The 18,236-nt window shown below is 40.2% G+C and overlaps 1 protein-coding gene across 2 annotated transcripts in view; it reads left to right on the forward strand.

Moving 5' to 3' along the window:
- Positions 1 to 18,236, forward strand: part of LOC126181157 (caspase-8) — a 155,276-nt gene that overhangs the window by 101,702 nt on the left and 35,338 nt on the right. For both annotated transcript variants that reach the window (XM_049924749.1, XM_049924750.1), the window contains exons 7-8: positions 7,124 to 7,439; positions 10,291 to 10,504. In XM_049924749.1, coding sequence (XP_049780706.1) covers positions 7,124 to 7,439; positions 10,291 to 10,504 — 530 coding nt within the window. The remainder of the gene's footprint in view (positions 1 to 7,123; positions 7,440 to 10,290; positions 10,505 to 18,236) is intronic.

The following is an 18,236-nucleotide window of genomic DNA, read 5'->3' on the forward strand; positions in this document are numbered from 1 at the left end:
TGTGGCAGTCACTTCCGTGGCCGATTCAACTCGCCATGTTTGCGACTAGCACTGACTATCGGCAAATTACCAAACTACACTGTGGCATTATACATGAAAAAAAACTTTCAGGGTTTCTCTTCAAAATGACATAGGTATGATATCTGTATAATGTTTGGTTCTTGTGCAATAAATAATTGAAAGTGTTCCTGGACTTTACATACACCCTGTGTGTGTGTGTGTGTGTGTGTGTGTGTGTGTGTGTGTGTGTGTGTGTGTGTGTGTGGTTTTTTTTTTTTTCTCCTGCTGCCGCTTGATGATTAGATTTTTTTATCCAGTTACATTGTATGTATAGTCTCCCTGAGAGTAAGTGGAAAGCAAGGAATACAGAGCATTGTCGCTCAAACATTATCTGTGGTGGCGCATGCAATTCCACTTGTTGGACATGACAACATACGGCAGGTGACGGCAGATGGCAGTGACGTATTGCTACATCAGCCCCCGTGGTGGAAGGGGAGCCTCATCTTTGAAATGTGCAGGGCAGTGCCCATTCCATCCAGAGTGAAAATTTTGCTGGTGATGTGCCGTGAAAGATGTACACTAATTTGATGCAGTCAGTGGAGACAATTGTGAACTTGCTGTTGACGGCAGTATCTTAACATCTGTGCACTGCTTTGTAACACATGGCGTGCGCCCATGTACAGCACAGCATAATGTGTGAACAACTGGCCAGGTCATGATACATGCAAAAGAGTGATGCCAGTCTGGAACATTGATGCGGATGAAAACAAGCAGTGTGCTTGTGCAAGTGCTGCAGAAAGTCTGTCTGATCATGCGTGATGTATTGCAGAAATGGACGTCGACGAATTCGCCAGGAAGATATTGCTTTGCTGAAAACCAGTTCTACAGATGAAGTGTCTGTGTCTGGTTCATGAGTATTTTGTAGAACAAGTAATACAATCAGTAGAGCAATCGTCCAAGTCAATTCATGGCGTTTGAGAGCAGCTTTAAGTGAACAAACCCTTGCTTGGTTGGTGGTAACTTATGGTTTTATGATGGAAGTACCTGCAGAAACTTCTACGCTTGGCGAATAGCTCCGATTTGTATTGCCTGTTGTGACCTGTTATGTGCAGTGGGCAACCAAATTTCGATAAACATGTGGACATGGAGGTGAAGGCTAGTGTTTCTGCAAAGGTGTTGTCCAATGTTACCGCCTCTGGCCATAGAGTGAAACGATGTAAGATAGTCAGTAAGTATTGCTGATCCTGTGACTGAAGTAGTGGACCCATGACATTCAGATTTACTTGTACAAAATGTGAGGTGATGTTGGGGAACTTTCCCACTGGTCCGTGTACGTGGGGGGACACTTTGCTGTGCTGGCGGCATAGCATAAACATGCACATCCACTCGTGGCGGTCCTGGGATGGCATATTATTGAAGGCTTGCATGTGAAATTGAGCCATCAGGAATGGTCGGATCTTAGTTGTGAAATGTCACAAATATTTTAACAAATGCACCAGAGACATTAACAAGTTTTAACTGTAATGCCAAGTTGGCATCGTTCAGGAAAGTGTGAAGTTCTTGGTTAGTCTGTTGGTTCTTGGTTAGTCTGTTGCACCTGGGTGAGTGTGTTGGTCCATGGGCTTCAACACACTGTTCGTTCGCGAAAGACAGTTGGCTACCATGTTGCCCGTACCAGAGACGGGCCTGATGTTGGTGGTAAACTGTGCGATAAATTACTGATATAATTGCAGTGAACAGTTGTTGCTGTTCTGCTTGAACATGTATATGTTAACTGTTTATGGTGTTGCTATAAGTATGTGATTGCTTCGTGTCCAGCACATTAAAAATTATTGCACCATGTAAAGCATAATTATAATCCTGCAGCAATGGAACTGGGTAATGTCTGGTGCAATTCTTGCATTAAGTGCTCTGTAATCGTCTCATGGACACCATGATCCACTCTTCTTTGGAACCAGGATCAGTGGAGAGACCATGGACCACTTCATGGTTGGATGATGTCTTCTTTTAACATGGTCGCAGACTTGGCCTGAGCTGCTGCCAAGCGATCCCCTGGGGAATGTCTAGGCCTACATTATATTGGAGATTTTAAGAAAATGCGCAATTAGTAAAAAAAAAAAAAAAAAAAAATATCGGTGAGAAATGGCCAAACCGAAACACCAAACTGACTAAGATCTTAGCTGATCAGATAGATCATATTACCTTTGTTGACCATGCTGCTGCTAGTGGTCAGCCACAGCTCAGTTGATGCTCAAATTTGTGTTGCTTTTGTCATATGGTATGTGATACATCTGCAAACCTTTATTCTGCCCTCAGTGTCTGGTTGAAGGCTATTTGTAGATTTGTTGTAAAATTGTTACTATGGGAAATATTCTGATGACGTACTCCACGCAACTTTTTAACTAACTTAGATTATTACAACATTTATTGTCATTATATCTGGTACGGTGAGCAGTTCCAGTTTCCAAATGAAACAGTTATTCATTCAGATATATTCACAATCCCAAGGAACCTTATGGCAGCAGCTGATACAGTGTGCTTTTGTACTTGAAATCCGCATGGACAATCCGAAGTTTGTATCAGATCATACTGTTAATGGATACACTTACAGAAAAAAATGCTCAGAAATGTGTGTAGTTTACATGGAAAAATTTTTATAATACTCTGCACAGATCTTAACCTGGAAGTACTGCAGGATTGAAGTTCAGATGCAAATTAAACTTTACCAATCAACTTCTACATCTACATCTACATTTATACTCCGCAAGCCACCCAATGGTGTGTGGCGGAGGGCACTTTATGTGCCATTGTCATTACCTCCCTTTCCTGTTCCAGTTGCGTATGGTTCGTGGGAAGAACGACTGCCGGAAAGCCTCCGTGCGCGCTCAAATCTCTGTAATTTTACATTCGTGATCTCCTCAGGAGGTATAAGTAGGGGGGAGCAATATATTCGATACCTAATCCAGAAACGCACCCTCTCGAAACCTGGACAGCAAGCTACACCGTGATGCTGAGCGCCTCTCTTGCAAGAGTCTGCCACTTGAGTTTGCTAAACATCTCCGTAACGCTATCACGCTTACCAAATTACCCTGTGACGAAACACGCTGCTCTTCTTTGGATCTTCTCTATCTCCTCTGTCAACCCAACCTGGTACGGATCCCACACTGATGAGTAATACTCAAGTATAGGTCGAACAAGTGTTTTGTAAGCCACCTCCTTTGTTGATGGACTACATTTTCTAAGGACTCTCCCAATGAATCTCAACCTGGTACCCGCCTTACCAACAATTAATTTTATATGATCATTGCACTTCAAATCGTTCCGCACGCATGCTCCCAGATATTTTACAGAAGTAACTGCTACCAGTGTTTGTTCCGCTATCATATAATCATACAATAAAGGATCCTTCTTTCTATGTATTCGCAATACATTACATTTGTCTATGTTAAGGGTCAGTTGCCACTCCCTGCACCAAGTACCTATCCGCTGCAGATCTTCCTGCATTTCGCTACAATTTTCTAATGCTGCAACTTCTCTGTATACTACAGCATCATCCGCAAAAAGCCGCATGGAACTTCCGACACTATCTACTAGGTCATTTATCTATATTGTGAAAAGAAATGGTCCCATAACACTCCCCTGTGGCACGTCAGAGGTTACCTTAACGTCTGTAGACGTCTCTCCGTTGATAACAACATGCTGTGTTCTGTTTGCTAAAAACTCTTCAATCCAGCCACACAGCTGGCCTGATATTCCGTAGGCTCTTACTTTGTTTATCAGGCGACAGTGCGGAACTGTATCGAACGCCTTCCGGAAGTCAAGAAAAATAGCATCTACCTGGGAGCCTGGATCTAATATTTTCTTGGTCTCATGAACAAATAATGCGAGTTGGGTCTCACGCGATCGCTGTTTCTGGAATCCATGTTGATTCCTACGTAGTAGATTCTGAGTTTCCAAAAACGACATGATACGCGAGCAAAAAACATGTTCTAAAATTCTACAACAGATCGACGTCAGAGATATAGGTCTATAGTTTTGCGCATCTGCTCGACGACCCTTCTTGAAAACTGGGACTACCTGTGCTCTTTTCCAATCATTTGGAACCTTCAGTTCCTCTAGAGACTTGAGGTACACGGCAGTTAGAAGGGGGGCAAGTTCTTTCGCGTACTATGTGTAGAATCGAATTGGTGTTCCGTCAGGTCCAGTGGACTTTCTTCTGTTGAGTGATTCCAGTTGCTTTTCTATTCCTTGGACACTTATTTCGATGTCAGCCATTTTTTCGTTTGTGCGAGGATTTAGAGAAGGAACTGCAGTGCGGTCTTCCTCTGTGAAACAGCTTTGGAAAAAAGTGTTTAGTATTTCAGCTTTACGCTTGTCATCTTCTGTTTCAATGCCATCATCATCCCGGAGTGTCTGGACATGCTGTTTCGAGCCACTTACTGATTTAACGTAAGACCAGAACTTCCTAGGATTTTCTGTCAAGTCTGTACCTAGTATTTTACTTTCGAATTCACTGAACGCTTCACGCATAGCCCTCCTTACGCTAACTTTGACATCGCTTAGCTTCTGTTTGTCTGAGAGGTTTTGGCTGCATTTAAACTTGGAGTGAAGCTCTCTTTGCTTTCGCAGTAGTTTCCTAACTTTGTTGTTGTACCATGGTGGGTTTTTCCCGTCCCTCACAGTTTTACTCGGCACGTACCTGTCTAAAACGCATTTTACGATTGCCTTGAACTTTTTCCATAAACACTCAACATTGTCAGTGTCGGAACAGAAATTTTCGTTTTGATCTGTTAGGTAGTCTGAAATCTGCCTTCTATTATTCTTGCTAAACAGATAAACCTTCCTCCTTTTTTTTATATTCCTGTTAACTTCCATATTCAGGGATGCTGCAACGGCCTTATGATCACTGATTCCCTGTTCTGCACTTACAGAGTTGCAAAGTTCGGGTCTGCTTGTTATCAATAGGTCCAAGATGTTATCTCCACGAGTCGGTTCTCTGTTTAATTGCTCGAGGTAATTTTCAGATAGTGCACTCAGTATAATGTCACTCGATGCTCTGTCCCTACCACCCGTCCTAAACATCTGAGTGTCCCAGTCTATATCTGGTAAATTGAAATCTCCACCTAAGACTATAACATGCTGAGAAAATTTATGTGAAATGTATTTCAAATTTTCTCTCAGTTGTTCTGCCAGTAATGCTGCTGAGTCGGGGGTCGGTAAAAGGAGCCAATTATTAACCTAACTAGTTGTTGAGTGTAACCTCCACCCATAATAATTCACAGGAACTATCCACTTCTACTTCACTACAGGATAAACTACTACTAACAGCGAAGAACACTCCACTACCGGTTGCGTGCAATCTATCCTTTCTAAACACCGTATGTACTTTTGTAAAAATTTCGGCAGAATTTATCTCTGGCTTCAGCCAGCTTTCTGTACCTATAACAATATCAGCTTTGGTGCTTTCTATCAGCGCTTGAAGTTCCGGTACTTTACCAACGCAGCTTTGACAGTTTACAATTACAATACCGATTGCTGCTTGGTCCCGCATGTCCTGACTTTGCCCCGCACCCGTTGAGGCTGTTGCCCTTTCTGTACTTGCCCGAGGCCATCTAACCTAAAAAACTTAACGAAGATACCACAGATGAGATTACATGATGTATGGTATAGGTGACAGACTTTTTTGGAGATGTTATTCTTGTGATTACCAGCAGCAGACTTCGACTTACAGGTTGCTTGTGAGCTTATGGGTTACCCTTATAAAGACTGGCATATGAACATATTCCAATTCTGCAAAATATGTTTTGGTTTGAAAAACAGCTAGGTTTGGATGGTCTGTATGTTATGACAGTTATTTTGGTTTATAAAATATGTAGTGGTTTCGGAAAATCCAGGTCACCATAGGACCATTTTGTACAATCACATTGGGAATAATCCATTTATGAGTACAGGCACCATCTTTAGATTTATAATCAGTGCAAATTTATGTAATCCCTTAAAGGGTCAATCAGTTAGTGAAAGGTGTCATCTGATTCAGTTAAAATAGGGTAACAAAAGTACAGCAGTAAACTCTTGAATCTAATAAGTATATTGGCGCAATCAGTGATGGAGAATCTAGATACTTTTGAAATTTAGCATTAATTATCTGGTAAGTTAGTTTCACACAAATTGAGGGACGTTTACTCAAGGGTTGGAATCTCGGGCTTTATAATGAATGAATGGTTTCAGTATTTTCAAAACAGTGTTAGCTCAGCCGAAGTCTACTCTGACATGCTACAATATGAACTTCAATTATTTGTATCTTTTAATTAATAAGGTGTCTGTGAAAAATAAATACTCTACTGGAATTGGCATATAGTGAAGTAAAGTAGTCTGGTCAATAAATTCAAGTGAAGCAAAGTCTGATTCATGTTTTAATAAATTCAGTTATATACTATGACTGCACTTCTTATGTACGTGGATGTAAACTGTAAACTGAAAAATGAATATAAAAAGAAATAAATTGATAGGAATGCAATCATAGAGGTGGGATACCTCCAACTTGCTATGTTAATGCAATGCTCCATTTTTTTTATTCAATAGCAGCAAGTCTGTGCACCAAAATTTATCATACCTTGGAAGACAAATGCAGTCTGCAGAAAAATGTATGTATCCATCCTAGAGAAGTTTTCTGCTATTTTCTCGGTCTTTCGTAGTATCTTATTGTGCTTCACAGCACAATAAGTGAGGGGTTGTTGGACAAATGTGCTAACCTTTAATTTAGTAAGGATTAATGTGATAACTTTCTCTCATGCACTGTATGCTGGTTACAAGTATTTTTTATGTACCACTAGAAAATACAGTCTGCTTTGTAAATTGCTTGGTCTCATTTATGTTGCTTTTGGATTTAGCCAAACATATTACATGGAGTTACGAACTTTCAGTATCTTCAAAACAAAATGTTAGCTCAGCCCAAGTCCGCTCTGACGTGCCACAATATGAAGTTCAATTATTCATATCTTTTAATTGATAAAGGTTAGCACTTCCTTGTGCTGCTGGTTGAAGTTACCATGTCAAAAAAACAATTAACTCACTAAAAGTGAATTTTGTGGTATGATTATTCACACGAAACACATTTTTATAGGTTCCTGAATGTTGGCAGCTGCACAGACACAGATGCAGCTGGGCTTGTGTATGGTTTAAAAGCTGTTGGTGCCCCTGAACTGGCTGAAAATTTTCAGTCACTATGTTCAAGGAAAGGTGAAGAGTCATTGTCAACTGCCAGTGAAATGAGTTTTAAGAGTTCGTCTACCAGCCCCAGCAAATTGAAGACTGAAATATCTGCGGTGCCTTCGGTTTGTGATGATGATTTCCGCTATCACATTAACCCAAAGCATGTTGGGATGTGTTTAATAATAAACCAGAAAGTGTTTACAAGAGATTTGACTCCAGCATCCCAGGTTAGTATATTTCATTCTGAGAGAGTGTCTCCCTCCCTCTCTCCCTCCCTGATTTCAGTTCTTTGTTTGATAAATTAATTTTGTTCCTTATTACAAAAATTAATATTGTTACATTCCATCCTGGATTTCCCATATTGTTTAATTTTTTTCCTTACTCAGTCTCACATTTTATTATTTGAAACCATGCTTTCAGTTGGGAAACGCACATACCTTTGGCAGAATGCCAAGGATTTTGTGCATGACTGTCTTGCTAGTGAGGGATCTTGATGTCATGTTAATTCGACAGTGTATCAGTTGTTTTACAGAACAGGATTCTCCAATAATATCATTGTATGTTAGTGTTAATGAAACAATCTGGTTTGAAGTTCTACTACATATTTTGATTTAAATTCCACTGCTAAGGCTCTAACTGCAACAGCTTACAATTTGCAATCCAGTTTCACAAAATGGTGATACGATGACATTTTAGGACTCAATTTTCCAAGTTCTTAAAAAAAAAAAGATATTTGCTTTAATGGTGGGCATAGTATCAAGGAGAAATTATTTGTTCAAATGTGTGGGTGGGGCGGATCGGGGCATTAATAACTGGGTGGTCCAGCTTTTTCTTGGCCACAGTTTTGCAGTGGCCATTCATGTGAACATACAGCTTGTTCGTTGACTTGCCCACGTAGAAAGCAGCACAGTGATTGCAGTTTAGTTTGTAGATCACATAGCTGTTTTCACTTGTAGGCCTGCCTTTGAGGAGTAGGCGATGGCATGGAGAAGGCTGGAATAGATGTTAGTGGGAGGATATATATGACATGTTTCGGGTCTAGCTCTATTGCAATATATAATGAGCCATGAGGCAAGGGTTTGGGACAAAGGGTGGGTTAGAGATGGATAGTTATAGTGTGTAGGTTCAGTGGGTGGTAGAATACCACGGTGGGAGGAGTGGAGTTGATAGTGGGCAGGAAATTCCTCATTTCAGGACATATTGAGAGGTAGTCAAATCCCTGGTGGAGAATGAGCTAAGGGATGATGTATCACACATTACTACTATCATTTTCATCTCCATCATGTATTTATGTTGTGTTGTTGCATTCATTTTAGTGGTCAGCAGGTTTGGGTTTGAGTTTGTGTTTGGGCAATTTGTAAGTGGAAAACTGTAACTGCAGTGTGTGCTGTTTGTGACTGAGTCTATGTTGCTTGAGATGCTGATTTGAGTTCTAACAACATTTGTCATCTTATCTCTGTGTTCATAACTGTTATGTTGTTAGCAGAATCTTCAGAGGAATAATTTACTGTCCACTGTTATTTTCAATTATGTGATTTGCTGGGGCATCATAAACTTGTTGAACTAGGTGAACCTAGCAGTTTTAGATGCAGTTGCTGTAAGTAATGACACATGCACAATACACCATTCTTGCAACTCAGAAATTTCCAGTTTTCATCACTGCTATCAGTCCAGTTGAGTGGACAACTATTTAATCCACCACACCGCAGACTACACTCCTTCATAGCACCAAACACCACATAGTTAAGGTAATGAACTTGTACTTAGCAGAAGCATCACACGGATTTGTGTTTGCTTTATGTCTATGGCTCCCTTAAATAATTTCATGTAAATGCTTCGATTTTTGCTTAAAGGCCACTGCCAGTTTACTTCTACATCCTAGTTTTTCTGAGTTACTGCTCCACTTCTTTTAAAAATCCAGATGTTTGTGGTGTTTCACAGTCTTAATGTCCTTCCTTCCATCCTTGATTGAAGGGAAGAAATTACTGCCAAAACTCACAATCATTGTGTTCTCATATCATAAAGATTCCTTGTTTCAGAACACTGGTGTCTGTAGTGTACTGATCATGACCTAGCTTGCAGGAGAAGCTAAGTACGTTAGAATCTGTTGTAATATTGTAAAAAGTATGACAGGTCGTGAAAAGTACAGTAAAATAAATGAGAAGCTGAACTGATAAAGTAAGTCTCATTTAGCATAGAAAGGCATAAACAAAAGTTATAGGTAGATTTACTTCTTAATGGAAGAAGACAATTATGGGCAAGTAGATGCAGAACAAATGCGGGAACAAATATCATTGAAGTAAATTACTTATTTTGAAACTTCACCGCTATACACGTTCACATTCACAAAATACCAAAATAAAAAGTCACTTAATGAGCATTTGCAGTATTAGAAGTTAAACTTGGGTTAGTGGATATGAAAAGAATAACAGCAGTTGCCAATGAGGAAGAAACTAACAAGAAGTGATATTTGTTGGCAATAGGCAGTATGTAGTCAGGACCAAGGAAATAACATTTTCTGCTCATTCATGCAGGATGCATGCACCTCCTTGCCATTGATATTGATTTTTTTTGTATTAGTTTTAAAATATGATAGAAAAGTTCTTGAAAGATAGAGGAGTGACTTGGAGAGTAATGAGGTTTCATGGCCCGTGTGTAGACACTTGGATATCTGTTGGGTGACTTGTACTAAGTTTGTTGCCATGCTTATTTAACTTTCCAATACAGATTGTGGTTTGTGAGCTCAGGTCCATAACTTCAATTTTGCAGCGAACAATTGGATCATAAAATGCTCTAGGTTGCTATGAATTACAGATCTGTAAAAGCATAATGGGAAATTGAAGTATTAATTATGTATTGTTTCACATGTCGTCATCACCATTGTTAATTGTGGTTAAAAGAATTTGAGCTTTACAGCACTGCCAGATGACACTGCAAAGGGTACCATCCTTGATGGTGCAGAAGTCAGCATACTCTCCATATCCCCTATCCTCTTCCCACATCCCAAAAATTGTCACTTGAAATATAATATTTTGTGTTTTGGTTTCATACTTCTGATTCGAACTTATCTTTTGACAGCATCTCTTGCCAGAAGAGCCCCTGGAGACTCGTATGGGTACAGATCTCGACAGGGATCGCCTGATTGAAATATTTACGAAATTAGGATTTCTTGTGCTTGTTCGTGAGAATCTTACAGATGTAAGAATGGAGGCAGAGGTGAAGACCACTGCCAATAAAGTCCTGCCATATCATTCGTGTTTTGCTCTCTGCATTCTGAGTCATGGAAAGAAAAGTGAGTATGAGAAGCTAGATAAAATCTTGATATTTTGAGTTCACCTTATATTTAGCAATTAATGCAGTGTGAGAGAGACTGTGAAATGATTTATCAAAGATTTTGTGTTTCATTTAGAACAATGAAAAATAGTGAGTCTAGTTTATGTATTTATAAATGAAAATCAGAAATGTCATTCTTTTCCATTTCACTAAGAGGTAGTGTAACATGTGTATCACCTGCTCCTTGAACGGCATATAAATTTAATGCCAAGCCACACTGTGACTGCTGACAGATATCTGCAAGCAGCCTGAAGGGTGATTGTTAAGATAGATGTGTACCACACTGTTAACCTCTAACCAAGTTATGATAATACGGAGTATCTTTGCAGATGTAAGATTTAATATTTGGTTTAGAAAACCCAGTACTGTATGTTCTTCGGGATGGGGAATGTTCTACAGAAATGAAAGTAACATTGGGTGACCTCTGTGATGCTCTCATATTCTTTGGCAAATTACTAAACCATTAAGCAAACTGACATCTCAAACAAATAAGTAAGTAAGTAATTAAAAAGAAAGTAAGTAAGTAAATAAATTTAAAAAAATACATGAACTATTGTGTAGAATCAGCAGCACCAACAGACTTTTGACAATGCTGTTGTCTACAGGAGAGTATTGTTGGACTGTCATGAGGAATATCAGAAAGGCTCACTCAAAGTTCCCACGTGGAGCAATGAATGGCAGCTCTCTTTTAAATGGGAATTAGTACAAGATAATGTCTCTATTAAAGCAAAAGAGCCTGATATTATCTAATGACAAGATAAGTCGTGGACATTTTAAGCATGTCACATTGTAAAAGTATTTACGGGCAATATTGTCGCGAAGAAGAAGGTGTAATTAGATGAATGACAAACACTGACTTAACTTAACGAAGGTTTATGTAGCTCTTGCACATACAAGAGCGTGGAGCAAACTGCCTCTGGCCAGAACACATACAGTATATTTACACCTACAGAACATTCCAGTACAGTGATTCTTAACATTTGGGACTACTTCTAGAATGTACTCGAACCAAATCTAGAAATTAAAATTGTACAGTCCAGGTGAGTTTTGAACTCTCAACCCTCCATGCAACAATTTAGTGTCATAACCACTACACCATGGAGCTACTCAGCTTCTCCTGCGATAATATTATGAAGTGATGTGAAATGGGACAATCACACAAAATCAGTATTAGGGAAAGGAATGGAATAATCAAGATTTATTGGAAGGGTTTCGGGGAAGTGCAGAGCATCTGTAAAGGAAATAGTGTGTTCGAATGCTAGTGCAACCAGTTTTAGAGTACTGTTCCAGTGTTAGGAGTTCGCACGACAACAGGTTTTGAACGAATTAACAAATAGAGATGTGCCCCTTAGGTGGCAAACAATGTACACTCTTTGACATAAAACTCGACCGGCGGCCGGCCGCTTCAGAGGCTAAGTCCGTGCCGATCGCGACATGGGACAAAAAAACTGGCCAACTCGCTAATTCTCTAAGTCCGGTTATCTGCACAATCTGGCAACACTGTAGACTGCGGCACTTCCTGGAGGAAAACTTGTCCCAAGATAGAGATACTCTAGGCTGATTACGCCTGTGGTCTAGCGGTAGCGTGCGTTGTTTCTGTTCATAATGTCAGTGGATCGAGAGCAGCTGGCATAAAATATTTTTATAGCCTCTTCTGTCTGAATGCTGAAGACGTGAATGTAATGGTAGCGCAGATTCAATCTATTTCGCTTTGTGACACACCGATATCAAAATTTTATCTAGTAATGATTTTGCGGCAGATTTCCTGCAGACTGTCCTCCTCTGGACGCCGTATGCGGCAAAGCTCCGGGATCCATTTGCTGGCTACTGGCAGCGGCCGTGGCGACAGCAGCGGCGCTGCACTCCCCCGTTCTTTATCGAAAGCGCCTGCTACCGCTCATCGCTTTTGATGATTTAAAACGCTTTATTATTAAATGTTGCTCCACAGAAAATTTCTACAATTTCCATTCACGCTCAAAAGCAACGGAGTCAGACGCCCTGATTAGTAGGCGGGTAATCGGCAAGAGCTGAGTACGGCCCGAAATTAATTTTATAGACTGGGACGAAATTAAACCACCTCACTACATTCGATGAATTTATAAATGCTTCATACCTCGTTTCTTTTCCTTTCAAACTTAATTATTTGTGCAACTTTTGGTCAATGTTTGGATGTTTTCGTCAAGCCAGAGTGAGCGTCTGTGGTGTAAAGTGTATTACAGTTCTTGTTTCATTCCTTATGGTAAGTCTATGCGATAAACTGTGTGAATACCTTGCAATGCATGCTCTGTAGCAGTGCAGGCACACTGCACATTTGGAGTTCCATGTATGGGTTCATGAAGTATTTATTGTTGATCGGAAGTGATAGTTAAGGTCATCAGATTTAAACCAGAAAACTTTGTCGTTTTGAAGGTTTCAGAGAACGGAAAGGAATTGCTAATGCCGGTGTTAGAAAACGTCTACAGTTAAATGCTATTGCAAACATTTAGAAGATGGGAACTATATTAATGAACATGTGCACTTCATAAACAACCTTCTGACATGTTAGACCTGTATGACGAACAAAGCTCAAATTTATATTGTTGACAGTCGGTTTGAATCTTTTCAGGACCTATTTTACAGTGAAGCACCTTGGAATTTGCAAAGCAGAAATCCATGATATTAACTAAATTTACTAAGTCGAAATCGGACGAAGATTAATGTTTAAAGGCATTCTTCAGATTTCGCATAAGAAATTTTTACTAGCAGTTTGCAACTCCATTAATTAAAATGGAAAATAAAAGGTTGTAGTCAGCGGCTTCTACCGTGATTCGAACTTATAGTACAAGCACTGCAACGCACAAGGGAACCTCTGAGCTAACGACACACTGGCGGCCAGAGGCGGACTATGGTCACTGCGATGTTGCCTGAGCCTCAAAACGCAACCTGAAACACACAAACAGAGGAGGTGGAGATTACTGTTTTAACGTCCCGTCGACAACGATGTCATTAGAGACGGAGCACAAGCTCGGATTAGGGAAGGATGGGGAAGGAAATCGGCCGTGCCCTTCCTAAGGAACCATCCCGGCATTTGCCTGAAGCGATTTAGGGAAATCATTGAAAACCTAAATCAGGATGGCCGGGCGCGGGATTGCACCGTCGTCCTTCCGAATGCACACACAAACAGGTGTTACTTATGTGAAGAACGCCGTTCTTGGAGTCCAGAAATTAAATATACTTTCGAATTGTGTCATCTTGCAGTGGATTATATCGTACGAGTCTTCGATGTGGAAAACGAATGTCAAGTGAATGTAGCGAGGTAACGCCGACCTACACCCGGAAGTAAATGCACTATCAGAGTGTTGACAAATATTTGCTACGACGCTGCCATTTCTCGGCTCTCTGACGAGGCAGCTCTTCAGCGAAATGCTTGCCGTGATTCTCCTATACGGTTCTTCAGAGTGGAGACACGCGCGCACGTTTGGTTTTTATGCGGCGTTCTCCCCTGATGGTTTCTGACGTCGCCTTGTGGGCTATGTATACATATGAGACATTCAATTATCATTAATCCAGAATGATACAAGTTTCAGCTTCCGGCGTGGAAGAAGGTTGTTGACGCCGACATTATATCATTTCAACGTAGGGAAAGCAAAACGGATCATTCAATGTTTCTCATTCAACATAAGGCATGTGAGATAAATTTCCGTAACGTTCATAATCATCTAAAAATACAAACGAAGTAAAAATACACCGGAAGCTTATTCGAATTGAATATAATGTAAGATACCAAACGCTTTGCACCTCGATGTCGAATTTGTCCACTTGCAATCGTTTGCAGCATGCACATAGAATGTCATGATTACCACGAGAATGAAGAAATATGTTGGTAAGGATGGAAGCAAGAAGAGACGCAGTCAACAAATATTCTATTCCTCATGGCATTCATTTCATTTGACACGTAAGAAGAGGTAAAGCGGGAATTTACTTTCGTTAACACGAAAGATATGCCGGCACATATTGATAACGAGGAAGTCTGCGTCTTCATACGTTTCCTCCTTGAAATCTGTATGCTCTATTATATACTAAGTAGCCCGATCATTGTTTCAGTAATGTTACCCTCTTGTTTGACCCCATAACGATGAACAGATTCCAAATGCATGTCTCTGCGTGAAAGTAGCTGTTCGAACCCTTCCTGGGTTGTTTTTTGTGTTTTGTTGCTTGGAATTCCTGAAGCAGACCACTGTGCCTTCCCCCCTCGTGGGTTAGGTCTCAAAACTAAACCGCTTTGTATCCAATGGCATAATTTATTCATACAGCATCAGCATAAGACTCTTGCGAGTGAGAGAATGACAATAACAATCTTAACAAGAACAAGCAAATAATGAATTATGTTTATTCCAACGCAGAACGAGAATGGCGTTAAATATAAAAATCTATATCTATATCCATATCTATTGATCTTTGAGTTGGCACAATGCAAATATATTCTTAGCATTTAGTTACTGAATTTAGTTCTGGATGTTTGCAGAGAAAAGGAAAAGTCGGTACTTCTCGCTAGTGTAATATAATGTGAACCAGCAACTACCCTTTCCTTAGAACACGACTCAAGCAGGTCCTCAAGTAGGCACTGCTGCATTCTGTTCCCTGACATTGCTCTGATGACGGTTAATGCAGATAGTTCCGATTATGAAATACAAAACGTACTGCAGGTTAGTTCCTAGGATAGTAACATTAAATTTGCGTTGTAGACGGCACATGAACGTGACAACTGTCCATATTACTCATCAATATAAAAAGACAATATTTTGGGAATTTAGCAGGATTACTCAAAATGAATTCTGAAATTGGGTGACTGACCGCACAGGTGCTAAACGTCGTCAAGAGTATACGATGTCCTAATCGCATTAGGAATATGAAGATCGTCTTCGACAGCTCGCAACTTTCACATTGCTATCTCCACCCTACTCCAGACAGCTCTCGGTGGAGTTGCACTACGTTGCCGATGTTATGGAAGGCCTTCAAACCGACAACAGACCACATATTGAAAAATACAAGCGAATTCTCTTGCAGCGTAAGCTTATTGTAACTAATCTAAAAATTATTGGAGAGGAACATTGTCCTATTCAAAAAAAGTAAAATGTTACACACTGTTGACGTCAAATGGACATTATCTATGTCCTGTCTTGTGTCCTACTCATCTATAATATCAAGTGTACTATGAAAATGATTATATATAATGGATTATAAGGTAATGCATTGATATCAGATGGTGGGGGCCGGCCGATGTGGCCGTGCGGTTCTAGGCGCTTCAGTCTGGAACCGCGTGACCGCTACGGTCGCAGGTTCGAATCCTGCCTCGGGCATGGATGTGTGTGATGTCCTTAGGTTAGTTAGGTTTAAGTAGTTCTAAGTTCTAGGGGACTGATGACCTTAGAAGTTAAGTCCCATAGTGCTCAGAGCCATTTGAACCATTTGAACTATTTAACACAATATGACATTAAAAATTTAAGTTATTCACGAGCAGCTAGTTGAGAATATGTATGAACATTAAATGACACGACGAACCGTCTTGTTCTGAATATGGATTCAAACCCAGCTCATGCAGACTAAGCAAAGATTTCGTGACTGACGGAAACTAACAGTCATTCCTGATTAGGCATACAGAGAGTGATACACCTCCATTTTAGACAGTATCAGTTAGCAAATATCAACTTTAAATTGCATAACGCAAACATTTTTAACAGACGCAAATTCCTACCCAGCATCTATTGTCCCTGTTAACGAACTACGAGAGATGTTAAATATTGCTTCTTCACAAGTAACTTACTTGAAATGCCGTGAGGTAAAGCTGTGTGTTGGACACGGATTCGAACCCGGAACCTAATCGGATTGCTATCGAAGCACAGTCAAATGTGACATATCGGAATTTTGCGGCAGTAACTAGATGTTTTAACTGAAATGACGAGACGAAACATTAATTTTTTCCTTCCCAGGACTCCAACCCGGCACCTATCGCTGTTATATTCTAGAGAAAACTAACGTTAAATATGGGTTTGTTGCACCAGCAGTGACATGTGAGCATGTTTGAACTGAAATAATATGACGAAGAGTTCAGCGCTCACTGGGAATAGAGCCCCACACATATCGTTGTTGACTACACACAAAGAGACGTCAGCTACCGAATTTTTCTCCACCAGCTGCTCAGAATAGCATCTTGAACTTACAGTCATCTCGCAAATAGTTCTGTGTCTCACTGGGAGTTAAAAACGTCAGATATCGTTAGTGTTGACAGCGAATGAAAATACATTAAAAATCAAAATTATTATCCACCAGCAGATAGGTGTTCTCATGCTAGAGCTTGATAATACATAATTAAATCTTTAGTGCCGGGCCAGGATTCGATCCCATTCACGCATAATATGTGAAGGTGTTGAGGAATCTGCAGTTTTGAACAAACAACAAATTGTAGCCGAGCTGTATTGCCACGAAGGGATCAAATTCCGTGTTAAGGGCGGTCTGAGTTGCATTCCCAGTTCAGAACCAATTTTATCGACATACAGAAGCTCAAATAAAAGATGGAATAAGTGTCCTGTGACCATACATAGCGTTTGTGTCGTCACTTGAAATAAATAACTAGTATAAGAAAGGTTACTGGTGATAGTTTCTACATGTCGCCACTCCAGACTTTATTGTGGTTCAACCTACCGTCTACTTGGTAAAGAAGGAATATCATCTTTAATGTGAATTTTCAGACCACGCAGCCATTATATCTCCTTCACTTGGTGTAGCCAGGAGAGAATGGAATCTGTCTCTCCCTATCTAAAATCATTGACAGAAGTGGGAATCGAACCCAGACCATAGGTATAACAACCTACCATCCGTCCAACAGACCACGAAATCCTCTTCTCTGTGAGTCATTTTTCTATCGTAACGCAGTTGCGCCACACTGGATGAGAATTCTGACACACAGGCTCCCTGTAGTAATTTGCAGCATGTTCAGTAAATTCATTTACTTGGTTGACCGAATCACCATGAACTAGCTGCCTCGGCTACCCAGTGCATACATTCGACTATTTTGTAATCACAGAAATAAAATCACGTTACTGCCACCTACACACAACTGCCAACATTGTAGGATGCAGAAGTTTAAATAGGAAGTGTTCCTTTCCACTTGAGCTATTCTATTGCGCTATCTGTTACTAGAAAACGTCGTTCAGTCCAAAAGAAAAGCTGTAACTGTTTGTCTCTCAGAAGTCAAGACCTGGCCATATGCATAATCTCACAGTGCTGTGGAATCCAAAAGTTCTGGAGGAATAGTTGCCGAGCTCTGGAGCTGTTGTAGCTATGTGTCAGCTTGTAGCATAGATAAGATGTCGTGAGTTCGAATACATTTAGTGCTACATTTTTTAAAACTCAATTCTGCTCTCTGCTGAAGTTATCAATCTAATGGAACTTTGAACGTAATTCCCTTCACTTCTCAACCCAAAGCAGTCGCATCTGGAAAAAGGACTAACTACTGTGACATTTTGTTCTATTCAGGTTTAATAGACAGCAGGCAGCAGATGCATCTCGAAGATGTGCAGGGAGAGCGCATCGTGCCATAATATGTCAGAAAAGTATTTTCTAGATTAGCCGTCGTGTGGTAGTGATATTTTATTCTTCTTCAAACTTTGATTGACAGCTTTAACTCAGAACAAATTTTCTACATGCATGTA

The sequence above is a fragment of the Schistocerca cancellata genome, chromosome 1, assembly GCF_023864275.1.
Source record: "Schistocerca cancellata isolate TAMUIC-IGC-003103 chromosome 1, iqSchCanc2.1, whole genome shotgun sequence".
Lineage (NCBI taxonomy): Eukaryota > Metazoa > Arthropoda > Insecta > Orthoptera > Acrididae > Schistocerca > Schistocerca cancellata.